The sequence below is a fragment of the Quercus suber genome, unplaced genomic scaffold (genome assembly GCF_002906115.3).
Source record: "Quercus suber isolate HL8 unplaced genomic scaffold, Cork oak 2.0 scaffold_164, whole genome shotgun sequence".
In the NCBI taxonomy this organism is placed as follows: domain Eukaryota; kingdom Viridiplantae; phylum Streptophyta; class Magnoliopsida; order Fagales; family Fagaceae; genus Quercus; species Quercus suber.
The window spans coordinates 1,033,052-1,060,675 of record NW_027069625.1 but is presented as its reverse complement, the minus strand read 5'-3'; the positions used below and the strand labels follow the sequence as shown (position 1 = coordinate 1,060,675).

At 32.6% G+C, this 27,624-nt stretch overlaps 2 protein-coding genes and 1 pseudogene across 2 annotated transcripts; all 3 read right to left on the bottom strand.

Moving 5' to 3' along the window:
- Positions 1-216: 216 nt before the first annotated feature.
- On the bottom strand, positions 217-1,104 carry LOC136069355 (galactinol synthase 2-like; annotated as a pseudogene).
- Positions 1,105-7,713: 6,609 nt separating this feature from the next.
- On the bottom strand, positions 7,714-8,917 carry LOC136069354 (uncharacterized mitochondrial protein AtMg00810-like). Its single transcript, XM_065777782.1, has 2 exons — positions 8,881-8,917; positions 7,714-8,786 (listed from the first exon to the last, which is right to left on the bottom strand). The coding sequence occupies exons 1-2, from the start codon at positions 8,915-8,917 to the stop codon at positions 7,714-7,716; spliced, it is 1,110 nt and encodes a 369-aa protein (XP_065633854.1).
- Positions 8,918-11,996: 3,079 nt separating this feature from the next.
- LOC111984818 (uncharacterized) lies at positions 11,997-12,725 on the bottom strand. Its single transcript, XM_024016441.1, has 2 exons — positions 12,522-12,725; positions 11,997-12,443 (listed from the first exon to the last, which is right to left on the bottom strand). Exons 1-2 carry the CDS (start codon positions 12,723-12,725, stop codon positions 11,997-11,999), a joined length of 651 nt encoding a protein of 216 aa, XP_023872209.1.
- Between the last annotated feature and the right edge of the window lie 14,899 nt (positions 12,726-27,624).

Genomic DNA, 27,624 nt, shown 5'->3' with positions numbered 1-27,624 from the left:
ACTGACCCAACCTACTTATAACTAAACCATTAGTGCTTTATAAAAAAGAAAAACCATCTGTTCATGTTACTATGTTAGGCAGCAGGTGGGGTGGTACTGAAGGTTAAAGGTCCATCCTCTGCTAGTGCTGCTACTGCTACGTAGTTATCATAATCCTAAGGTTTGTCATCATAAATGTCCTACCATTTCTTCATTAACATCTATATATCTTCCCCATTAGAATGAATGACTCGATCCTCCACCAAAAATTGGAACAACTTTCTTTAAGTTATGAAATTTATGATTGTGAAGAAAGTTATAGCGCACTGCAGCACAATAGTGAAGAACTTTCACTTGGACAAGTCAAGTTCTATGTTTTATGGGCAGCGCCATAACATAGCCAAAAGAGGGTTTATATTGGAGGCATTGGCTTGTATATATCCAATTCCTAAACAAAAATATTAAGAAGTCCTGAAAAATGAAAAGAACAAACAGAAATAAAATTGGATGCAATTATTTGATCAAGAACCCTAAACTAAATTTCATTTGCTAAGCTGACTCCAATGTATGAAATGCACATAAAGTAAGTAATGCTCTTGCAGCAGCATGAAGTGAGCATACAAGACTTGCAAGTAACTAATGTAAACTCTATTTACTTTTCCATTTGAAACATCTAATACCTTACAGAATCATTAAATTTGACCATGGATTAAAAACTTTGAAAAAAAAAATAGTATTCGCTTTCGCCTTCTCAGCAAATGTGGTAGGCATTGTTATTTCCATGGTCTTCAAGAGGTCATCATTCGTAGGTTGAGAGGCTTGGCTCAAATACAAACATACCAGCATTGAAATAAAGAGAAGGCCTGGAACCTAACACATCTGGCCACTGCACCTTCTCAGAGCATTGCTTGCAGTATCTAATCTTGTTACTGTGGTGTGACTGCAAATATTTCTCTCAGTAGTAGTCCATTACAGAATAGTAGTGACCATCCGGCAAGTCAAATAGTTCATCAATGTTCTCACTTCTCATACTTGAATGCCACCATCTAAGCACATCATCTTGCTATTCTTAATCCATTGCAATAATTCAATCAAGAATATGAATTCACGTGCCACTTTGGGCATACCAGTTGAATAAAATCAAAATAGGCTCACATCCTTCAAAATTTAAATTAAATTGTTCTTCAACTTTAGTATTCTACATCCCAAAGTGCTTAAATCAACCTTCTCTGTAAATAAGGAACATCAGGCTTAAGAGGATACAAGCTTTATTGGTAATTGTTCTACCAGGTTAACATTGTTTGGCAAAACCCAATTGCAACTTTGAACATTGAGATGAACCAGTAAACCTATCAGATTTCTATTTGTGCCATTATTACAATTTTTAGATTGTCTAAGAAGAAATTTTGGAACCTGATTGTGTGGACGAATGCAAAGTAGAGCATGGACCCTGGAAGTTTTGTAGTGAAATTATTATATCTGGACTAAGATTGATCAGACTATTTGGTGAAACTTCTTAAATGAGAGGCATAGTGGAGACAGTTTGATATCAGGCTCTAATATCATTATAAAGCATCACTTATCCCAAAACTTAAGCTATTAGGAAAGAATAAATTTGATCACTTTACCATTAATTTAATATGATCAGGGGTACTCAAATTTAAAGCATATCATATCCACTGGTCAAGATGTCAAATTTCAGTTGTAATCGATGAATTGGCTAACTTTAGCTTTGAAACTGGCACCTTTATAGACTGAGCTTAAGTTCAACCAACCCAAAATTAAACCCAGCAGTTCAGTGACATAGACACGTAGGTTGAACAATTCAAACAAAGAATCCCAGGCAAATGGAAATATTGAAGTAACTAATTAAGGTATATGGTTTAAATCTCCCTCTCCCTAACAATATATCTTTAATAAGACTCTAGTATCTGGTGACTTAAGCCTTTTCTAAGCCAACTACATTGTGCTAAAAATGTAACATATATGGCTCGGTTTGGCAAGGTCACTGGTTTTGTGAAACCTGTTATGGTTGTGGCAACAGTGACATTAGGAGCCATTTTTAAATTAACTAATTAAGGTATTTTGGAAGAATTATAGAAATGAAGAATTGAACAAAGTTACAAAGGACTACCTGCTTGTAAATTGAAAATATGAACAAAGAAACAAAGAGAAAAGAGGACCCTGAAACTCCTAACATAATAATAAGAGAGCTGAGTATTTGTCTTAAAACAGAAAACCATAACCAACTGAAACAGGTTACATAAGTAATAGGAAAGTCTTCACTCTACAACTTAAAACAGAAGACTATACCAAACCGTTCTACCCTAATAAAGAGTCAACCCTGTACCCATTACTCCTAGTCCAACACAAACTTCATTTCCATTGAACTTAACATGTAAGCAGCAGATGTTGCATTGATGTTGTGAACAACGGCCTCTCAAAGTGCTGCCAAGAAATTTTTCATGCCATTTTCTTAGCAACATTTTTGGCCTCTACAGAAGCCAATGTGTTCTTGTAGTCCAATGACACATCATTGTATAGCTCCAACCATCTCTTCACTAGCATCTTGAATTCTTGAGGTCTTCCCTGTCCATGTCTCTCCCTCGTGACCTCGCTAGTGTACCACCACGGCTTAGAGCACTATAAACCAATCAAAAAAACACTACATTAGTATTACATGTCAAGAAAAAAAAAAATTGAAATTTATTAAAATTTGAGCTCGTTACTATGAACAAAGTATATACTTACAGCAGTACAGTAGCGAACAACTTTGACTTTTTCATACTCAATATTTTCAGGGTAGTGCCATAACATGGCCAATACAAGGTTGTAATCTGGGAGATTGGCTTGTAAATATCCTTAAATACATGCTCAAAAAGTCCTCCAAGAATCATAAAAATTTGAGTAAGCCATAAATTACTATCGTTCACCACTTTACCATAAAGGAAAAAAAAGGTCAGATTTATTTGCTTCATCAATATCTATATCTATATAATAATATCTATATCTATATAATAATATAAAAGCAAACTGGTCTTTTTTTAACTAAACAAAGTCTTTTATATTTATAAATTTTCCTATATATATATTTTTTTTTGAGGGAATAAATTTTCCAAGACTCTAGTCTAAGGTTATGCTTTATCTGATTCTCAAAAAGAAAAAATAAAAAAGGCTATGCTTTATCTAATATCAGTGACGACTCCAGGAATTTTATTTAGGAGGGTCATTAAAAAATTTTAATAAAAAAAGAACTTGAATATATCGAGTTATCGACAAAAAAATTAATATATGAAGTTTTACAATTTTCTTCTACAAATTCTCAAATTTTTAATTATTATATGATAGTTCATTATGAGTATCTATTGCCAATGTGAGTAGCTATGAACCTATGACTATTTTATTTTGTTAAGTTTATCTAACATTTTTATTTTTATGCAATTGTTATTATCTATTTGTTATTTTTTTTATAAAAATATTTTAAACTAAATGACAAAACTAAACTCATTAGCTTTGTATTAATTATTGACACACATAACCACACTCATTCATACATAAAATTATACACTACGTGTTTATTTAACCAATCAAATGCTTGGACAAACACTAACTTTACAATTTTTTTTTCTTAAATTTTACTAACTTTATAACAAAAAGTTATTATAACATGATAACAATACACACACATGTAACAAACCATTTCTATTTCCTAATTATTAAATTATATTATATTTATATTGTACACACAAACATCTACACACATCATAATTCACACAAATAACACTATAATAAAAAGTAATGCACACAATCAATATTAGATACACTCACACACATAATATAAATTTATAAAAAAGAGTGACACAATTCACAAACACTTACTTTCTATTCTTAGAGTTTGAAATACTTGTAATAAAGATGTATAAAATTTAATTCAGAGTGTGCAAAAATATTTTTAAAAATAAATTAAAGTATTAAACTAACAAAAAAATATATTTTTATATATATAAAATATATATATATATTTTTTGAAGTCAGGGGGTTCATTTGAACCCCCTGAATATAGATTAGTGCCGCCCCTCAAAGATTCTAAACTTACCTTATTGGTTGCTGAAAAAACGACAATATTGAAAGACTTGAGGTATTGACCATTGTGATACTGTGACTACACACAAAGAAAAAAATATTTTTTATATATATAATATTTTTTTTTTTTAAGTCAAGGGTTTCATTTGAACCCTCTGAATATAGACTAGAGCCGCCCCTGCTCATATATATATATATATATTCTTATACAACATAAAATTATCAATTCAAAAAAGTTAATGACTAAATATCAAACATTACAAATCATTTAATATTAAGCCTTAACATCAATATCACATCCCAAGATTTATAATAAGTCATTACTTACACAATAGTAATTAATAAAATAATATTTTTACTAATTGCTATTAATATAGTGATTTAAAAAAAATCTTAATAAAGGGATTAGATTGTTTATTTTTTAAAATTCATATTTGAGTTATTTTGTAAATAAATGAATTACAAGAGTTTTAAGTAATATACAAGAGTTTTTGAAAATTTTGGGGGGCCATTTAGTTTTTAGGAATTAGCAAAAAAGTTCATCCACAAAATAGCTGTGGAGAAGGAGAAATTATTAGGTTTATTGGGTGCATGGATTGCTGAAGTGATTCTCCTTATTTTTCTAACTAATAAAATATTGTTATTTATGAAAATATGACATCACCTAAGGATTTTTTACTTTTATTTTTGTGTTGATTAGGAATTAAACTCACACATTTATATAAATTGCATTATTTCATTAACTGAGAGGACTATTTCAACAGTTCTCGTGATAGACCTAATAATTTTTCGTGGAAAAGTCTATTTAAAAGTTTTAATAAAAAATCACTTTTTAAAGGATGGGCGGCTGGGTGAAGCAATAGCCAGCAAGATACAATCCCGTAAATCATATGGTGACGGCATATTCAAATTTTATTAGATTGAGCCATAAACTGAATGGTTTCAATAATAGATACTGTTGAAGAACCGAAAAAGCGAATGAATACCGGTTCTTTAGTCCGACCAGTGATTGAACCATCATAAATAAATAATTAATAATTTTAAAATTATGCAAATATATAATAACTTTATAACTAATAATATATCTAGTTATAATACAAAATAATTTAAGTGGATTTTCTCCTCTTATATTAAAAAAAATGTAACTTAATATATTAACATTATAATATCATCCTTAAATCAAAACAATTAGTGGCGTAGCCTTCTTAGGTGAATTATATGGCCATCACTATAAAAAAAAGTTGGACTCAACTAGTCATCTTGAAAGTTTGTGTAGAAGTCTTTACTTTCTTTTATGACATAAATTGTAATTGTTGATAATAAAAACAAAACAAAAAAGTGCAGTTGTGGATATTACAAATTATATTATGAAATTATTAATATAATAAAATAGTATTTGGTTTTTATGAATTCATTTTAAAGAAAATTTAAATATATTTTTAAGTTATTTTATTTAATTAATTAAAAATAATCCTCTTAAAAAAGAAAAAAAAAAAAAAAAAAAAAAAAGGAGTCATGGCTTACTTGTGGTACTTTACCGTGTATCTTTGCAGTGCCTAAAACACACTATGTGCACTAGTATTCTTCTTCAAAAGAAATACAAAAATGTTAAGATTACTATAAATTTTAAATTTTGAATTGTCTCTTTAAGGTAAAGATATAACAAGTATAGTTTTTCTTTACATGTTTTTGAGAAATTACTGTGGGCCTGTGAGTATTTTTGGATATATATATATATATATATATTTTAATTAGTGCTTCATTGAAATGGTATCATGATACAACAAGGAGGCTTGTCTGACTTGAGGAATTCTATTTTTAGTGCATGGTTGTCAAAATTCCGATCTGGATCCTACGATCTTACAATTTTATGATCCCATCTGCCCAAAACGATCTGGATCTTTCAAGGATCTTTGCAATCGTTCACGATTGATAGGATCATACAATTCAGATGATTCCAAACGACTTTAAATTATTGTAATCTTCTTTAACTTGATAAAAGGCTCAGTTAGACCCAAATAAAAAATAAAATTTTAATAAACCAAGTCTTTCCACTCTAATGTAGAGAGAATGTTAATTGGACCTAAATAAAATATATCCCAATAGAGTGTCACGTTTTAAGGTTTTGGCCTCTTTAAATGATGCTTACAAATTGATGTAGTGATGTATGAAAATTATATCAATAAATGTATCATTTATGTAGTTATTTAACTAACCAATATGTATTTTTTGTTTTTTTCTCAAATAATGTAGGATATTACAATTCACAATCCGATTTTAGGATCCACGATCCCACCTATCTCCCACGATTCTACGTAGAATTCCGATTTTGACAACCTTGCTTTAGTGTATAAGCTGATCACGAATAGAAATTAATTCACTGTCATCTTTCATGAAAAAAAAAAAGGGTAGGCAGAGAATTTGGAGTCATTTTCTTAGTTACCAACATTTTAGGGCTAGCTAATTACAAAGTTTGAAAATTTCCCCCACTTTCCATGTATGGGCTTATAACATTTTTTTTTTTTTTTTTTGAGATCTTATAACCTTCAAAAATACTCTAAGCTGGTGTGATGTAAGTGAAAAAAGTAAGAGGCCACTTATTTTTAAGCATGCATTACTTTATGTAAAAATAGGAATATACAAATGATCCACGCCACATTTTCAGATCTCATAAAATATTCGTCTTCTTATCTTTATGATTGCAAAAACTCAGTATAACAATTATACGCAATTGTGGAGGAACTTAGGCGTTCCCGAGCCAAATTTGATCTTCATTGAATTCACATACATGTTTTTGATAAACATAATCCCTATAAATATATTGCCGCTAGGATCCTATCATTTCCAACGCTTGAGATAGGAACCTAGTATTAAAAATGATATATAATAAAAAAGAAAAGAAAAAGAAAAATAGAACTAGTAGTTGTTCCTAGATAACAAATACTTACATAAGACTACACCTTGAGATTTTTTACTCTCTTAGACTCTTTTTATAACTATCCCTCTGTCACAATATTTCCCATTTCCAAATTTCATTGCCCAAGAAATATATACTCTTGCAACTTTCGTTTGTATTTTTCGTTCTGGTTGTTGATGCAATTTGAGTGAGCTGCTTTCCTGCCTGAAAAGCAATGTTATTCTAGCAGTTATTTTTTTCGGCTTAAAATTCATTAAAAAAATCCAATTGCAAATTAACCAGTGAATATAAATTCAGTATGAAACTGATAAAAGAATAAAGAAGCGAGAATAAAGAAAAAAAAAAAAAAAAAAAGCCCAATAAAATGACCTACGTACTGAAACTCATAAGGAACCAACCACCTCATCTTATTTGTAGTGACAACACCAATTTTTTTTGGTTGCGTGCTTGCCTTTTCTATTTTTGACTAAAAAAGGTAGAGTCATTATGAGAAAACAGAGATTTGGGAGAAAAATTGAACTGCATTCAATTAAATTATCTCAAGTCCTTATATACAAAATCGGGCACATTCCAGAAAGAAACAGAGCAAAACAACCTAACTAACAAAACTAACAGAATCATAACAACCTCTCTCACGTGTGACTAACAACCTCACGCACGTGTGGATTATTAAGAACAGAAAAGAAAATAAGCTAAACTATAGGTCGTTTTATGTAATAGCTAAAACAGTACTGCTAAACTACAAGTGTTTCTGATACAGCTCCTTGATCTTCAGCTACAATTACATCTGTTAAGGCTTGGTCTTTCTGCTCTGATTGCTCAAGTAACTTTGCACATGAACTGTGATCTTGATACTCCCCCTCAAGATGGATTGTTGGTTGATAAATGTTGATCAATCCCGTCTTGGACAAAAGCTCTGAAAATTGTTTATGACTTAAAGCTTTAGTGAGCAACTCAGCTAACTGTGACTGAGTTCTAGCATGAAAAAGCTTGACAACTTTCTCTAGCACCTTATCCCTCACAACATGACAATCTATCTCTGTATGCTTTGTTCTTTCATGGAAAATAGGATTAGAACCTATGTGAAGAGCTGCTTGGCTGTTACAAAACAACAATGCTTCTCTATTGTCACCAACCTGAAGATCCTTTAACAAATAAAGAATCCAAACAGTTTCACAAGTTGAAATAGCCATAGCCCTATATTCTGCTTCAGCTGAAGATCTAAAAACAGTGGACTGTTTCTTTGATTTCCATGAAACTAGTGAATCTCCAATGAAAATGCAATACCCAGTGACTGGTCTCCTAGTATCTGGACATGATGCCCAGTTTGAATTAGTGAAACCTTTCACATGGAGCTCTGAATTTGAAGAGAAAAAAATACCTTTCCCAGGTTCATTCTTCAAGTACTGCAGAACCTTAAGTGCAGCCTCAAGATGTGGTTTTCTTGGTTTAGCCATAAATTGGCTTAACTTATGCACTGCATAAGTGATATCAAGCCTAGTGATAGTCAAGTATAACAATCTTCCTACCAATCTTCCTACCAATCTTCTATACTTCCCTGGATCATCAAGTAATAGGCCTTCATATTTACTAAGCTTTAGGTTTTGATCCATAGGAGCCTTGCAACCAAGAAGTACTGCATCCTCCAAAATCTCAAGGGCAGACTTCCTTTGACACAAAGAGATGCCTTTAGCTATCCTAGCAACTTCCAAACCAAGAAAATACCTCAACTCACCCAAATCCTTCAATTTGAATTTCTGATTCAACAACACCTTAAATTGATCAACTTGCTCTTTATCATTGCTTGCTATGAGAACATCATCAACATACACCAATAAAACAATAAAGGAAGTTCCTTGCTACCNGAAAAAAAAAAAAAAAAAAAAGCCCAATAAAATGACCTACGTACTGAAACTCATAAGGAACCAACCACCTCATCTTATTTGTAGTGACAACACCAATTTTCAAAATGGCATTTTGCTTTACAAGGATAAAGTGTTTCTGAGTTCTACTTCACCCTTGAAACCTTTGGTCCTTCAGCATGCTCATAACAGTCCTGTGGGGGGTCATTCAGGTTACTTAAAAACTGTCCATCGGATTCAACAAGATTTTTCTTGGGTGGGTATGAGGAAAGACATCAAGGAGCATATAAGGACTTGTGAGATTTGTCAAAGAATTAAGGTGGACACCATTAAACCTGTTGGTTTATTGCAGCCACTCTCAATTCCTGAAAAACCATGGATGGATATTAGCATGGACTTTATCACTGGTCTTCCCAAATCTCAAGGGTTTGATGTCATTATGGTTGTGGTTGACAGGCTTACAAAGTTTGTACACTTCATGCCTTTGTCCCATCCCTACACTGCTGCCAAGGTGGCTCAAGTTTTCATGTCCAATGTGTTTAAATTGCATGGCCTGCCTAGATCCATTGTGAGTGATAGAGATGCTGCCTTCACCTCTAATTTTTGGAGGGAGTTGTTCAAGCTTCAAGGTACTGAGTTGGCTATGTCTTCAGCCTACCACCCTCAGTCTGATGGGCAAACTGAGGTAGTTAATAGGAGTTTGGAACAGTATTTGAGAGCTTTTGTGGGTGACAGACCTCACACTTGGGCTTCATGGTTATATTTGGCTGAGTTTTGGTTTAATTCTAACTACCATACTTCTACCAAAATGTCCCCATTTGAGGCTCTTTATGGTTTTGCTCCTCCAAGGATTTTGGATTATGTGCCTGGCTTAACTAAAGTTGCTGCTGTAGAGACTGTGTTACATGACAGGTCTGTCCTGTTGGAGCTTCTCAAGCAAAATTTGGTGGCAGCTCAAGCAAGAATGAAGGCTCAGGCTGATCAACATCGGACTGACAGGTCTTATCAGGTTGGTGATTGGGTTTTCCTTAGACTTCAACCCTATAGGCAGCTGTCTCTCAATTCTAAAGGGTTCCACAAGTTTTCCCCAACGTATTTCGGGCCTTTTCAAATTTTGTAGCAAATTGGACCAGTGGCTTACAAATTGGATCTGCCTTCAGATTGTTTGATTCATCCAGTCTTTCATGTTTCTTGCCTTAAGCCTAAATTGGGTGCACACACTACTCCAATCCCTACCCTTCCACCTATAGATTCTGATGGGTTCCTCAATCCTAAACCCATTGCCATTTTGCAGCAGAGATCCAAACAATTGAGAAGTAGGCTGATTACTGAGGTTTTGGTCCAGTGGTTTGGGCAGCCTCCTGGGTGTGCCACTTGGGAATCCTTGTATCAGCTTAGACTTCAATTTCCTCACCTTGTGGGCACGGTTCTTTGACGGAGTGATGCTACTGTGTTGAGTGTTCTTGTGTTCATGTTTTACCTTATGGACAAGGTTTTCAAAAGGGGGGTGGAATGATAGGACTACTAAGTGGGGGTGTTGTTGCTGAGCTGGTTTGCTGATGCATGGGATTGGTATTAGTTGTAAATAATGGGATTGGTATTAGTTGTCAGTTACAACCGATTGGGTAGTTAGTTAGTTAGTAGTTAGTCAGTTAGAAATAGTTACAAGAATGTACCATTGTTGAGAGTTCTGTAAAGCAGTGTATAAAAGAATCAAAAGGTTCATTGTATTGGATCATAAAAGGATAATACACATTCCAAGTCTTCTTCTCAATTCTATATTTCTCTCTACCTCTCTCTCTCTTTCAACCCTCTAATATCTCTCTGCTCTGCTCTGTTCATGTTCCCAATTCTCTATAGCTGTTTGTTATAATAGGAAAGTCCTATCATAAGATGAGAATAAGAAGGGACTTGTTTGAAAAGAACCTCATAAGGGGACTTATTCTGCAATAAAGGTGTAGGAAGTCTATTGATCAAATAGACAGCTATAAGAACACAATCACCCCAGAAAATAAGAGGAAGACTAGACTGAATTTGCAATGCTCTAGCAGTGGTTAAGATATGTTGATGTGGAGTGTAAACACAGCTTTGTTGATGAATAATGCCCTTAGAATTGTAAAAATCAACCATATTGAACTCCAAAGCATTGTCAGTTCTGATGGACTTAATGGTAGTCTTAAATTATGTGTGAACCATAGTATAAAATGAGACAATCAAGGGCCTTACTTCTGATTTAGCTTTCAAAAGAAAAACCCAAGTAGCCCTTGATGCATCATCTACAATGGTAAGAAAATACCTATGCTCATCAGTAGTAGGAATAGAAAATGGCCCCCAAACATCTATTTGAACAAGATCAAAGGAATTAACAGCTCTTTTATTATCAAAAGGAAAAGGCAACCTCTTTTGCTTAACCAATGGACATACATTACAATCTTTAGTACAACAATTTTGTAGTAAAGGAAAAACATGACTTAAAGAATGAATTTTCATATCAGATGGATGTTCGGGTCTAGAATGCCATAAGGAATACAAGTCGGCATGTGAAACAGAAGAAGAAAAGGTAGTAAATGAGTTGAATTTGTGCCTGAGAAGAAAATCATCAAGGCACTTAGAAGCTTTAAAGAGACTTGATCCTTGTAACAAGTACAACCCATCATGCATTTGGCCCATTCCAATCATGTTCCAGTAGGTAAGGTCCTGTATAAAGCAATAAGTTGAAAGAAAAACAAGGAAAAAGGTTGAGAATGAGTTAAGGCACTGACAAATAGCAAGTTGAATGAAAAAGAAGGCACACAAAGGACATTTGTGAGGGTAATATGGGATGAAAGTTTTATTGTACCAACATGAGTCACAAGAGCAGCTTCCCTATTGGGCAATTCAACCATAATGTGTGAGACTTCATTAAAGGAAGTCAATAAGTGCATTGAACGTACTATATGATCAGTGGCACCAGTGTTTATAACCCAAGTTTCAACACCAAAGGCCTTTTTGTTCACAACCTTAGCTGAAAACACTGAATGTGTTAAGCAAGAAACATTACCTGCAACAGCATTGGATGGTAAAGAAATAGTATTGACCATGTAAGGTTCTTGGACTGCTGAAGCCTGTTGAACTCCAATTGAAGAAGAACCAATCAAAGACAGAAGTTGTTGATACTAATCAGGTGTAAAGGCAGGTGCTTGAGCAGCAACAGAATTATGATTTGGATTTAGAGCAAAGTGATGACCTTGGGACTGGTCTGCAGTAGATGAAACTTGATAAGCCATTACATTCTTGTTCTTAAACTTGTAACCTAGTGGGAAACCATGCAGCTTGTACCACTTGTCCACAGTATGGCCTAACTTTCCACAATAAGTACATAAAGGTCTCTCATTCCCTTTAGAATTGTTTCCTGAACTCTTGGTAGCCAAGACAGTGGATTCAACTCTAATAGAATTAGTGACAGGCCTCTGCATTTCCTCTTGAATGAACAAAGAATGAGCCTTATTGATAGAAAGAAATTGATCCATTAGTAAGATTTGTGTTCTGACTTGAGAGAATGCATCATTTACTCCCATGAGAAACTTCATTGTGGACTCTTTGGCTTGAAGACTCTTCAACCTCTGATTAATGTTGCACATACACTTTCCACAAGTGCACTAAGGAAATAGGCTAAGATTTTGAAGATGATCCCACAAGACCTTTAGCTGAGCGAAGTAATCAGTGAGTGATTGTTCTCCCTGATGAATATCAGCAATTTGCTTCTGAATATTAAAAACCTTAGTTCCATTTCCTTGGCTGAATGTATCCCTAAGATCAATCCAAATCTCAAGTGTTGCATCTCTATATATGATACTAGCTTGGAGCTTTGGTGAAACTGAGTTGATGATCCAAGTACTAACCATGTTGTTAGCACGAATCCATGCTTGAACAGCCGTTGGTGAATCCACCAATGGAGACGAAATGGTTAAAGAACCATCTATAAAACCAAGCTTATTCTTGGCTATCAAGGATTTTCTCACTGATCTCGCCTAAGCAGGGTAATTTTCTCCCCAAATTAATGGTTAAGAAGTAACAACTCCTGGATTTTCTCCAGGATGTAAAAATAGAGGATCATTGAGATTATATGAATCTTGCAAAGAAGATGAAGATTTAGTGGTGGAAGTATTAGTTGTTGTTGTACCAGCCATTAAAGAAAATGAGAAAGCTTGAAGAAAGCAACAATGGTGGACGAGTAAATGAAAATTCCCAAATCTGATAAACCCTAGAAATGGAAGTGTCTAGAAGTTTGCTTTGATACCATATGAGAAAACAGAGATTCGGGAGAAAAACTGAACTGCATTCAATTAAATTATCTCAAGTCCTTATATACAATATCTGGCTCAATCCAAAAAGAAACAGAGCAAAACAACCTAACTAACAAAACTAGCATAATCATAACAACCTCTCTCATGTGTGACTAACAACCTCACGCGTGTGTGGATTATTAAGAACAGAAAAGAAAATAAGCTAAACTACAGGTCATTTTATGTAATAGCTAAAACAGTATTGCTAAACTACAAGTGTTTTTAATACAACTCCTTGATCTTCAGCTACAATTACATCTATTAAGGCTTGCTCTTTCTGCTTAAATTGCTTAAGTAGCTTTGCACATGAATTGTGATCTTGATAGTCATTGTATTAAAATAAACAGTAATGTAAGTTAAAGGGGGCCCTGAGGTTGCCGAAGGCCTAACAACAACCCGAGCACTAGGACAAGAAAATACATAGAAAAACTTATATTAGTAAATTTTTGTAAACATTTATAAATGGAGAAGTTTGAGTTCGTTACTATCTCTAAAAAGTTTGAGTGTTAACAACTTAATATATAGTGGGTTTCAAAGTGGATTTGGATGAGGATGAGTTGTTTTTCCAAGATACGTAAGTTAAAAGTTATTTGAATTCAACCAATATAGTTTTGCCCCTGTTTTTAACCAAGTAAAAGGTTTAATTTTTTTTTTAAGAAATAGCAAAAAAGTTCATCCACACACTAATATGGATCTAGCAAACAAACAAGGCTTTTCATCCCAAACCTTAACATTCATCTATCATGCATCTCATGTCACATTCTAGCATACATCCATCATACATAGCATTATATTACATCCAAGGCAGAAACATAGGCGTGGTAAGATTTAAGCAAACATGTGATTGCATCTAAACATCATCGCAACAAACACATTCATACTCGTCATCAAAACATGTACTCTAAATGCATGTTCATATGAATGCATGACTTACCTCACTCCACCATAGCACCTATGCATCAATGCATGATCATTCATGTGCATGTTCATGGCAAAAGAAGGAAAGGATTAAAGGAACCCTAATCTTGCATGTGAAGAACAATCAAACAAATAAATAGAGATACAAAGACTTACAAGCATAAAGAGGAACAAGGCAAGAGCATATTATATAAGAGAATAAAGAAACAGAAATAGAAAGGGTCAAATTAGAATTTTTGGGCATGAGTATGTGTGCGCATACAAAGGGCATGCATACGCAGCCCAGTTTTATGCATACGCATACTTTGAGTATGTGTGCGGATGCAAAAGGCATGCATACACATACTTGCCCTAAACTCTAACCCAGAAACATAGGAACACAGCAACTCAGAAATGAAAAACTAACAACCTAACATGCTTTACATCAAAAGATAAAGAAAACCTAAAGTAAGTAGACATATTGTAACACAAAGATAAGCAGCAGAAATAGAAATGAAGATCAAAACAAAGAAAAAAGGTAAGAAACTTTATACCTAAAAAAAAAAAACTCCTTGGCTTGATTTTTACCATTTGCCTCAGTCCAATCTATTCAAAATCAAATACAAAAATGATTAGCAATCTTAAAACTCCAAGATCAAGGCCAAAAAATGCCTCAATCAAAAAAATATTGACTTGAAGATGTTTTGTAAAAAACTCCCTCTTTGATTCACTCTTTCTAGTGAATCTTGTGTTTTTCCTTAGAATTTTCTATGTGTTTTGAAAAGCTACTATGTATGGCTTTATATAGTGAGAAAATAGGGGTTTGGAATGGCTTCCAGACGATGTGAAATTTATTCCAAAATCCATCTTTAATGTAGAAAAACTTGTCTTTCATAGTTTCTGGAACTGTAACATGTGTACACAAGCCCGTGTATGCGTACATAGAGCTTAAGCATGCGTGCGCATACGTGTGTATGTGTACATATGCCCTAGGGTTTCCTTACTCTATTTTTCAAAAATAGTCTATTTTGTTCATAAAAAGAGTTATATTTTCCTAAAACATTTTCCTCAAGTCAATTTAAATCTGATCGAGCCCTAAACCAACTTTGGGCTTTAAAATTTCAACATCATTGGGGAACGGGGGCCCGAGTCACAAGGGGTACAAAATGCGGTGTCTAGAGCAAGTGGACAAACCGCGAAAGATCATGTGAGAAACACATGTTGGAAGCTGAATAGTCTTTTACCAGGCAGTATTTTGAAGAGTCATTTTGCAACTTGGCCAACTTGCAAGTGACCCACGAAACTTTCTGCTTGGATGATTTTAAGTGACTTTTATACCCTTCACCCATACTATATATACCCTCATTACCCACAAAATTGTAAGGAAGCTATTTAGAAGAAAACCCTAGAGAGGTTTCTACGACACCCACCATGTTAGAGAGAGCTACTCATCCTTGAGTGAGAATTCCTTAGTAGTCTCTTCTCCTACCTTGAGAGGAGATTTGTACTCAAACACAACTCACACATATTCAGAGTGTAAAGAGTGTTTTAGAGCTTGGGAAGTGTGGGTACTTGCCAAAGTAAGTCGGTGAAGCTTGGTGGATGCAATCAGGTGATATTGCGGGATTTGGGAAGCTAGCAAAAACAAGACTCTAAGAAGTCCGTTGATAGCGGGAGCTTTGAGGGCAATTGTGAAGGAACTTAGGTGTTCCCTAGCCAAATTTGATCATCATTGAATTCACATGCATGTTTTTGATAAAAATAATCCCTATAAATATATTGCCGCTCGGAACCTATCATTTCCAAAGCTTGAGATCGGAATCTAGAGTTATAAATGATTTATAAAAAAAAAAGAAAAAAAAAAAAGAACCTTTATCTAGTAGTTGTTCCTAGATATCAAATACTTACATAAGACTACACCTTGAGATTTTTCACTCTCTTAGACTCTTCCTATAACTATCCCTCTGTCACATTTCCCATTTCCCAATTTCATTGCCCAAGAAATATACTTTTGTAACTTTCGTTTGTATTTTTCGTTCTAGTTGTTGATGCAAGTTGAGTGAGCCGCTTTCCTGCCTGAAAAGCAATGTTATTTTAGCAGTTATTTTTTTCGGCTTGAAATTCATTAAAAAATCCAATTGCAAATTATCCAGTGATTATAAATTCAGTATGAAACTAATAAATAGGAATGGCAATGGGTCGGGTTTTTTGATACCCGGACCCGACCTGCGGGTCTTCTCCTGTTACCCAAACCTGGCCCGTTTAATAAACGGGTCATTTTTTTAGCCCCAAACCTGGCCCTTCGGGTCTCCGCGGGCCCGTCGGGCGTCGAGCCACTTTTGGGCCTATTCCATGGCAGCCCAATCCAACCCAATCTTATTAAAAAAAAAAAAAAAAAAAAAAAAAAAAAAAAAAAAAAAAAAAAACCCAAACACAATCACAATCACAAACACAAACACAAATCAATCAACATTGTTATCAGTTAAATCCTCAAAATCCATTTATCATTTATGGAAGAAACAAAACTCCGATTTTTACATTTATGGACAGATTTTTACATCAACACAACATTCACTCCGATTTTTACATATTGAATCCTCAAAAAAAATAACCAAAAACAAAAACTATTGAGAGAGGAACAAAACTCCATTTATCATTTATGGACAGATTTTTACATATTAAATCCTCAAAAAAATACCCAAAAACAAAAACTACTAAGAGAGGAAATGAACCAAAAAAGAAAAAAGAACTCAGACCACTAAATCTCTCTCTGATCTCTAACAATCACGGCCTCCTCTGTGACAAGAACGGCAACCACCATGAGATTCTCTCCGATCTAACAATCACGGCCTCCTCTGTGACAAGAATGACAACCACCACGAGATTCTACAAGTTCTCCTTTCAGAGACAAAACCAACGACGCTGTTCAACAAGTCACACGTGAGATGAAAGAAAATCCATGGAGAATTGAGGGTGAGGATGAGATGTGAGTGTCTGAACCTGATTTTTGACTTTGAGAGTCTTGGTGGAGCTGATTAAAGAGTGAAAGTCAATGAGGGAGGCGGCTGAGTTGAGAGAGAAAGGGGAGAAATGAGTTTTGGGTTAGGGTTTTGATATATATATATATATATATATAGGTAGGTTTTTTGTAATTTTATATTTAAGCTAACCGGTTTAGGTCGGGTCGGGTCCGGGTTCGGGCCGGGTTTTGAAAACTTGGCTTGAACCCAAACCCGTTTCGGGTTTTTTTTTTTTTTAAATCCAAACCCGACCCTATTCTTTATCGGACTGGGTAAAACCCGACCCATTAGGGTTGGATAGGGCCGAATACCCACGGGTCGGGCTTAAATTGCCATTCCTACTAATAAAAGAATAAAAAAGCGGGAATAAAGAAAAAAAAGAAGAAAAGCCCACGTATTGAAACTCATAAGGAACCAACCACCTCATCTTCTTTGTAGGGACAACACCAATTTTTTGGTTGCGTGCTTCACCCGCCCCCCCCTTTTTTTGGTTGCCTTCTTGATTTACTTATTATAAATTTTTATACTTGTGAAGGGATCATCACTCTTATACGTTACTTTTATGGCATTTTGAATGTTTATTATTTTGTTTTATGGAATTTCAATTGATTGTGTGTCTTATATTTTATGCAATAATTAAAAATAGGCGAAAACCACATTTTCGTCCCTATATTTTTAGACGATTTTCACTTTGGTCCATAGATTTTATTTTTACAGCTTTTAGTCCCTATTTAGAAAAACACCATCTATTTTAATCCTTTTCGTCAGTGCCCTAACGGCAAAGTTCTAGGTGGCAGACGGAACTATTAAAATAATAATAAAAAATTTTATTTTGGCATTAAAAAATAACATGTCAGCATCTAAATTAAAAAAAAAAAAAATTTATTAATTTTAACTAAATAAAAAAATTAAATACAAAATTAAAAATAAAAAATCACATGAATTGAGATCTAAGTGTGTCTTGAACAAGAACAACAAGAACACAAACCCAAATCTAACACACAACCATCAGTAAAAAAAAAAAAAAAGATTCATATTCAATTGCAAAAAAAAAAAAAAAAAACCAACATCGAGAATCAAGCACAAATGAACCTCATAAACCCATCACCCAAATAAACAAATAAAAAATAAAAACTGTAGAAACCACCCATTTCACAAAAGAAATATAGAACTTAAGAAAAACCAAAGGATCCATTAATCAAAATCAAAACCGAACATCAAATTAACATTTCAGAAAAGAAAAAGAAAAATGGAAAAGCCATTACCTCCCAACACCAAAGACAAGTCTGAGACTAATCCTCAAGCACAACAACCTCCACATTAGGCACTTCATACGTCACTCTCTGCCCAACCCTTAACACGCTATTCTTCATAGTCGCCGCACTCATTCCATATTTCAACTTGTGATGAATCTCCTCCACAAGCTTCGACAAAGGAAGCTAAATTTTTTGGGTTTTTTTGTGTGTGTGTGTGTTTGTTTCCTAAGAAAATATAGATTTATGGGTTTGTTGGAGATTGGTTTGTTTACTGGGTTTATGGGTTTGATTTGTTGGAGAATTCAGTGTTGAATGGCTGATTAGCTATTCAATTATGGACTTTGTGAAAATCATGTGGATTAGTGATTTGCTGGGTGTTGAATGGTTGTTTGTTGGTTTTTTTTTTTTTTTTTTTTTTTTTTTTTTTTTTTTTTTGAGTTTGTGTTCTTATTCAAGACACACTTAGATTTCAATTCATGTAATTTTTTATTTTAATTATGTTTTTAATTTTTTTATTTAGTTAAAATTAATAATTTTTTAATTTAAATGCTAACGTGGCATTTTTTAATGCCAAAATAAAATTTTTTATTATTATTTTAATAGTTCCGTCTGCCACCTAGGACTTTGCCGTTAGGCACGACGGAAAAGACTAAAATGGATGACGTTTTTCTAAATAGAGACTAAAAGTGGTAAAAATAAAATCTAGGGACTAAAGTGGGAATTGCCTAAAAATTTAGGGATGAAAATGTGGTTTTCACCTTAAAAATATTAACTAATGCCCTTGTACTATATATATATTTGATAGGCCCTTGTACTATATTCAAACTCTAAAATCTCTACTATTTTTTTTTTCTTCTATCTCTTGAACTTTCAATTTCGAACTCTGGAATCCTGGATTTTGCTATGAACCTAGATTTAAATACATTGAACAAGATATAATGAAAATAGTCTACATATTTATCTTCTATCTCCCACTAATCCACGTCCCCTTCAAAACAACCCCACACTTTCAATTTGAATTCAAATAGCTTTTAGCTTACATTTCTTGAAATACCAACTCATCCTCATCCAAATCCACTTTGAAACCCACTATATATTAAGCTGTTAACCAACTCAAACTTTTTAGAGATAGTAACAAACTCAAACTTCTCCATTCATCTATACTACTATTTAAGGGACTTACCTTGTTTGGGATTCTCATTTTTTTTTTTTTTTGGTTCAAATATGTTCCTATACTCTTTTTTTTTTTTTTACAAGATTATCCTTTAGTTTCGTCGTTGTATTTTTACAAAATTATCTTTTAGTTTTGTCCCCACTTAAAAAATATATATCTAAAAATTCTCATGAGTAATTTCTCAAACATATGTAAAGAAAGACCATACTTCTTATATCTTCCCGTTAAAGAGGCAATTCAAAATTTAAGATTTATAGTAACTTTAATATTTTATTATTTCTTTTGAAGAAAAATATTGGTGCACTAGTGTCATGGTTGTCAAAATCCCAATCTAGATCCTACGATCCTACAATTTTATAATCCCACCTGCCCAAAACAATCTAGATCTTTCAAGGATTTTTGCGATTGTTTAGGATCGTACGATTTTGACGATTCCAAACGATCCTAATTTCTTGTAATTTTCTTTAACTTGATAAAAGGCTCAGTTGGACCAAAATGAAAAATAACATCCCAATAGACCAAGTTTTGCTATTCTAATATAGAGAGATAGAGTGTCAGTTGAAACTTATATCTTCATGTTAAAGAGGCAATTCAAAATTTAAGATTTATAATAAATTTAACATTTTATTATTTCTTTTGAAGAAAAATACTGGTGCACTAGTGCCATGGCTATCAAAATCCCGTTTTGGATCCTACAATCTTACGATTTTACGATCCCACCTACCTAAAACGATTCGGATCTTTCAAGGATTTTTGCAATCGTTTAGGATCATATGATTCTGACCATTTCAAATGATCTTGGTTTCTTGTAATCTTATTTAACTTGATATAAGGCTCAGTTGGACCCAAATGAAAAATAACATCCCAATTGACCAAGCTTTGCTATTCTAATGTAAAGAAATAGAGTGTAAGTTGAATCCAAATGAAAAATAATATCCCAATAGAGTGTCACGTTTTGAGATTTTTGGCCTCTTTAAATGATGCTTACAAATGAATGCAATAATGTACGGTTATTACATCAAATGGATGAAAATTTTGGTTTTTTATGATTGTATAAATTATGTGATAATTTAACATACCAATTTGTTTTTTTTTTTTCCTCAAATAATGTAGGATCTTACAATTCACGATTTGATCCTATGATTTACGATCCTACCTACCTCTCATGATCTTATGTAAGATCCCGATTTTGACAACCTTGACTAGTGCACACAATGTGTTTTACGCATTGCAAAGATACATTATAAAGTAGCACAAGTAAGTCATGAGTCACAACTCTTTTTTTTTTTTTTTAAGAGGATTACTTTTAGGAACCAAATATGTGATTTACCTTTTTTTATTTTATTTTATTATTATTTAAATGTTGATGTGGCTTTTTAAAATGTAGAATAAAATGTTTTTGTTATTTTTTTAGTTGCCACATAAGTTTTAAGTGTACCAATAGTGCATACCATTTGCCACATACATTTTCCGTTAGTGCGTTAACAATAAAGATCAAAATTTCTGTAAATTGAAAATAATATGACTAAATTAACTATTTCCAAAATGTAAGAGTCAAAATGACTATAATCCCAAAAGTACTCCTTCACATGCCGATTTCGTGAGTCTATTGATTTGATGGGAGTTTTTTTTTTTTTTTTTTTTTTTTTTTTTTCAAAGTAAACAGTCTTAGAGGGGAGTCAAAAAAACCTTGCCGGGTATACTTTCAAAGCTAAGTTGGTGTTATGTGCGTAGATAGTCATAGTAGGGGCGAGCTTAGTCCATGGCAAAAAAGAGGGCTCTCAAACAGCCTTTGTGCAGCAAATTGTGGGTTTAGATGTCATTAAATCATGGGCATTACCCCTCTGTGAGATTGAAATATTTTACAATCTATTTTCAAAGCCATCTAATTTTTTGAAATTATCAAGGGTTACAACTAGGGTTGTAAACGAGCCAAGCTCAAGTGAGTAGTGCCTATTTGAGCTTGGCTCATTAGTAAAAATAAAATGCTCAAGCTTGGCTCGAGCTCAAGACAAGCCTAAATATAATGTTTGAACTCGAGCTCATGGGAAAACCCAAAAGCTTGAGCTTAGCTTGGCTTGACTTGATAAATTAATCAAGCCAAGCTCGAGCTTAATATCAAGCTCAAACTCAAGCTCAAGTCAAACTTTTTTGCTTGGGATCTAACAAAATTGCATTATCAAGTGCTCAAATTTGCTTAAATCTCCAAAATCAAGTAAACAAAAATAAGAAAATAATATACTCATTTGTTCATGCTTCTAATTCCACCTGTGATTAGCAATTGCTCATATTAAAGCTTTACATAATTAAATCTATCCATTCATACTTCCTTGTCTCTGGCTTTAATATTTGTTCAAAATACAATTCACAAATATAATCTTCATACTTCCTTCACAAATATACTTGTCATCTGTGCAGCTATATATAATCTTCGAAAAAAAAAAAAAAAAAAAAAGACCCTCTTGACATAACATTTCAAAAGTATCCATATCACCATATGCTAAGTTATCATATGCACCATGCCATTTACAAAACATTTTTAGCACAAAGAAACTATAACATTTTTAGTAGCTAACCACAGAGGACTCTGCACCTCAGGAAAAGAAAAGCATAGACCCATTCCAAACTACATACCAGACTCCACAACCACAATCCACCAATTACAAAGTTAAGTTATTATCAAATGAATTCAACCAACAAGATTTTTCTAAGTTATATAGAAATTTCATAAACAACCATAACTTGGAAATCAAAACGATTTTGCAATATCGAACAAACTACAATGCAAACAACTATAAAAATATATAGAAAATTTTTAAACATGAAAATTTACCTATGGTGAGAGAAGGCTATGAACGTCTTGGAGGATGGAGGTAGAGAGCAAAGATGGTAGTGATGCCAAATACTACACCAGATCTAGAGCTGTTGTTGGAGCTCTTTGCACACCCACTAGAACCCTTAAATTTCATGGTGATTCGGTAAACACCGGACTCTAAATCCTCTTTGCTAGCATCTAACTCTTCCAAATCTAGGACTTGTTCATTTGTTGCAAAGAGATATAGGGCAGATATGGTGTAATTTCTTGGCCCCACGAGAGAGAGAGAGAGTTGATCAATTCCAACCTTGATAATTTGGGGAAAAGAAAGAAACTAATGATAAAAGAGAGAAAGATTGAACCTTCTCAAAGAAGCTTCGGTCTTTCCAAGAGAGCCTAAGAGTTTTAGGTTGCAGACTGCATAGGATAGACATGGACTCATTGAGTGATAGCCGAGAATTTCAGTTTGAATGAAATTGAATTCGGTTTTTTTTTTTTGTTCAATGATAGTTTCGGTAGAGAGAACTCAGAGAAGAAACTAAACTAGTAAACTGACTTGGGTTTTTTTTGGCGTAAATGCACTTTTAGTCCCTATATTTTGCATCTTTTCCATTTTGATCCCTACATTTTCATTTCATCACTTTTAGTCCCTAAATCAATTAACGCATTTCATTTTGGTCTTTACCGTTACTCACTTAATAGAAATTCTTGATGTGGCAAACGGAGTCCACTGTTGGCACATTAAATGCTAATGTGACCAATAAAATAATATTAAAAAATTATTTAGTATTTAAAATATGCCACTTTAGCATTTAATTTAAAATTTTAAAAACAATAAATTTTAATTTTGCAATTCTAATTTAAATTTAAAAAAAAAAACGAAGAACCTTTTTCTTTTTTTTTCTTTTCAGTTTTTAACTTTTTATAAAAATATTTTAAACTAAATGACAAAACTAAACTCATTAGCTTTGTATTAATTATTGACACACATAACCACACTCATTCATACATAAAATTATACACTACGTGTTTACTTAACCAATCAAATGCTTGGACAAACACTAACTTTACAATTTTTTTTTCTTAAATTTTACTAACTTTATAACAAAAAGTTATTATAACATGATAACAATACACACACATGTAACAAACCATTTCTATTTCCTAATTATTAAATTATATTATATTTATATTGTACACACAAACATCTACACACATCATAATTCACACAAATAACACTATAATAAAAATAATGCACACAATCAATATTTGATACACTCATACACATAATATAAATTTATAAAAAGAGTGACATAATTCACAAACACTTACTTTTTATTCTTAGAGTTTGAAATACTTGTAATAAAGATGTATAAAATTTAATTCAGAGTGTACAAAAATATTTTTAAAAATAAATTAAAGTATTAAACTAAAAAAAATATTTTTATATATATAAAATATATATATATATATATATTTTTTCTTTTGAAGTCAGGGGGTTCATTTGAACCCCCTGAATATAGACTAGTGCCACCCCTCAAAGATTCTAAACTTACCTTATTGGTTGCTGAAAAAACAACAATATTGAAAGACTTGAGGTATTGACCATTGTGATACTGTGACTACACACAAAGAAAAAAATATTTTTTATATATATAATATATATATATATATATATATATTTTTTTTGAAGCGAGGGGGTTCAAATGAACCCCTGAATATAGACTAGCGCCGCCCCAGTCAAAGATCCCGAACTTACCTAATTGGTTGCTGAAAAAACGACAATATTGAAAGACTTGAGGTATTGACCATTGTGATACTGTGAGTACACACAAAGTAAAAAATATTTTTATATATATAAATATTTTTTTTTTTTTTGAAGTCAGGGGGTTCATTTGAACCCCCTGAATATAGCCTAGCGCCGCCCCTGTCTAATATGATAAAAGACTTTGTTTAGTTAAAAAACAACCAGTTTGGCTCCTTTTAAAGGAAAAGCAAGAGTCAAAGGACAGAGTGGAATTGTATGGTGTTGTTCGAAAGGACGTTGTTTTCATAAAAGCAGTCAAACGAGGCGTTGTCGACAACTGAATACAAAATTACCAAAACGCCGTCACGGGCATTTTTGGGCGACACGTATCAGAAACCCCAAACCCAGTCTTTAAAAAAAAAAATTTCTTATCACCAGTTAGGTAAGATGCACTGAATGAGTATTGATTACAATTTGTTATGGGAAGAAAAAGAGTCACATTCTTAGTATTATCTACTATATTTATAATTCTTTCACATGTTCAGTGGGTTTGCCCCTTTTTATTTAGTATAAGAAAAGACTTCATCCTCATCCAAAAAAAAAAAAAAAAAAAAAGAGTTCATCAAAATAATAATAATAAAAATAATCGTAAATAATAAGAAAAGACCTTCTCCCTTTTTTTTTCCTAAGAAAAGACCTTAGCACTACTAGTTATTGAACTCCAAAAAGGAAGACTTTTTTTTTTTGTTGTAACTAGGGTTGTAAACGAACCAAGCCGATTGTGAACAACTCAGACTCGGCTCGATAAAAAACTCGTTCATGTTTGTTTGTTTATAAATAAATCAAGCTTGAGCCTTAGTTTTTTGCTTGTTTGATAAACAAGCCAAGCCTAAGCAAAAAAAAATTGTTCGTGAACAAGCTTGTGAACAATCTGGCTTTATACAACACAAGCCAAGCTTAAGCTCGTGTATAGCTTGATAAAAAGCTTGATATATATTTGCTAAATAAACTAAATATTTTTACATTACACATATTTTAATAATAAAATTTCCCACATGTGACCACTTTTTAGTACCCATTACTTTAAGTTTTTTTTTTTTTATAAACATTTTTAGCAAGAAAAATAAATAAATAAATAAAAACTGGAGTTCACGCTTTTTCTAGACTTTTCAGTTTCCACTTCTACTCTTCTAGAGTTCTCTAGTACAATAGTACTTCGTGCATATAGCTGGACTTCACCATCTTAGCCCTTAGGTGTCATTTTGTTGTCAGTTTACTAGTTTAGTCATTTTCTAAAAAAAGTAAATAAAAGTAATGCTAAGTATCCTTTCCATCTGAGTTCTCTCTACTAGTTAGTTTACTAGTTTAGTTTCGGTCTTTCATCCCAAAAAAAAAAAAAGGCATAAATGCTCTTTTAGTCCTTACATTTTGACCGATTTCTATTTTGGTCCCTACTTTTTATTTTTACCACATTTAGTTCCTATTTAGAAAAACGCTATCTATTTTAGTCCTTTTCGTCAGTGCTCTAACGGCAAAATTCGAGGTGACAGACGGAACTATTAAAATAATAATAATAAAATTTATTTTACTCTTAAATATGCCACGTTAGCTTATAGATTAAAAAAAATTATTTATTAATTTTAACTAAATAAAAAAATTAAAAACAAATTGTTTAAAAAAGAAATTAAATTAATTAAATTTAAAAAAAATCTTTACATTATGTTCTTCCCAGTCATCATGAAGAACATGTTCATGTTCTTCCTCAAATAATATGTTTGGTTGCCAAGGAAATTAAAAAAAAAAAAAAAAAAATCAAGAACATGCCAACATGGAACACGNCGTTTATCTACTTATTTTTATGCAATTGTTATTATCTATTTGTTATCTTTTTATAAAAATATTTTAAACTAAATGACAAAACTAAACTCATTAGCTTTGTATTAATTATTGACACACATAACCACACTCATTCATACATAAAATTATACACTACGTGTTTACTTAACCAATCAAATGCTTGGACAAACACTAACTTTACAATTTTTTTTTCTTAAATTTTACTAACTTTATAACAAAAAGTTATTATAACATGATAACAATACACACACATGTAACAAACCATTTCTATTTCCTAATTATTAAATTATATTATATTTATATTGTACACACAAACATCTACACACATCATAATTCACACAAATAACACTATAATAAAAATAATGCACACAATCAATATTTGATACACTCATACACATAATATAAATTTATAAAAACGAGTGACATAATTCACAAACACTTACTTTTTATTCTTAGAGTTTGAAATACTTGTAATAAAGATGTATAAAATTTAATTCAGAGTGTACAAAAATATTTTTAAAAATAAATTAAAGTATTAAACTAAAAAAAATATTTATATATATAAAATATATATATATATATATATTTTTTCTTTTGAAGTCAGGGGGTTCATTTGAACCCCCTGAATATAGACTAGTGCCACCCCTCAAAGATTCTAAACTTACCTTATTGGTTGCTGAAAAAACAACAATATTGAAAGACTTGAGGTATTGACCATTGTGATACTGTGACTACACACAAAGAAAAAAATATTTTTTATATATAAATATATATATATATATATATATATTTTTTTTGAAGCGAGGGGGTTCAAATGAACCCCTGAATATAGACTAGCGCCGCCCCAGTCAAAGATCCCGAACTTACCTAATTGGTTGCTGAAAAAACGACAATATTGAAAGACTTGAGGTATTGACCATTGTGATACTGTGAGTACACACAAAGTAAAAAATATTTTTTATATATATAAATATTTTTTTTTTTTTTTGAAGTCAGGGGGTTCATTTGAACCCCCTGAATATAGCCTAGCGCCGCCCCTGTCTAATATGATAAAAGACTTTGTTTAGTTAAAAAACAACCAGTTTGGCTCCTTTTAAAGGAAAAGCAAGAGTCAAAGGACAGAGTGGAATTGTATGGTGTTGTTCGAAAGGACGTTGTTTTCATAAAAGCAGTCAAACGAGGCGTTGTCGACAACTGAATACAAAATTACCAAAACGCCGTCACGGGCATTTTTGGGCGACACGTATCAGAAACCCCAAACCCAGTCTTTAAAAAAAAAAATTTCTTATCACCAGTTAGGTAAGATGCACTGAATGAGTATTGATTACAATTTGTTATGGGAAGAAAAAGAGTCACATTCTTAGTATTATCTACTATATTTATAATTCTTTCACATGTTCAGTGGGTTTGCCCCTTTTTATTTAGTATAAGAAAAGACTTCATCCTCATCCAAAAAAAAAAAAAAAAAAAAGAGTTCATCAAAATAATAATAATAAAAATAATCGTAAATAATAAGAAAAGACCTTCTCCCTTTTTTTTTCCTAAGAAAAGACCTTAGCACTACTAGTTATTGAACTCCAAAAAGGAAGACTTTTTTTTTTTGTTGTAACTAGGGTTGTAAACGAACCAAGCCGATTGTGAACAACTCAGACTCGGCTCGATAAAAAACTCGTTCATGTTTGTTTGTTTATA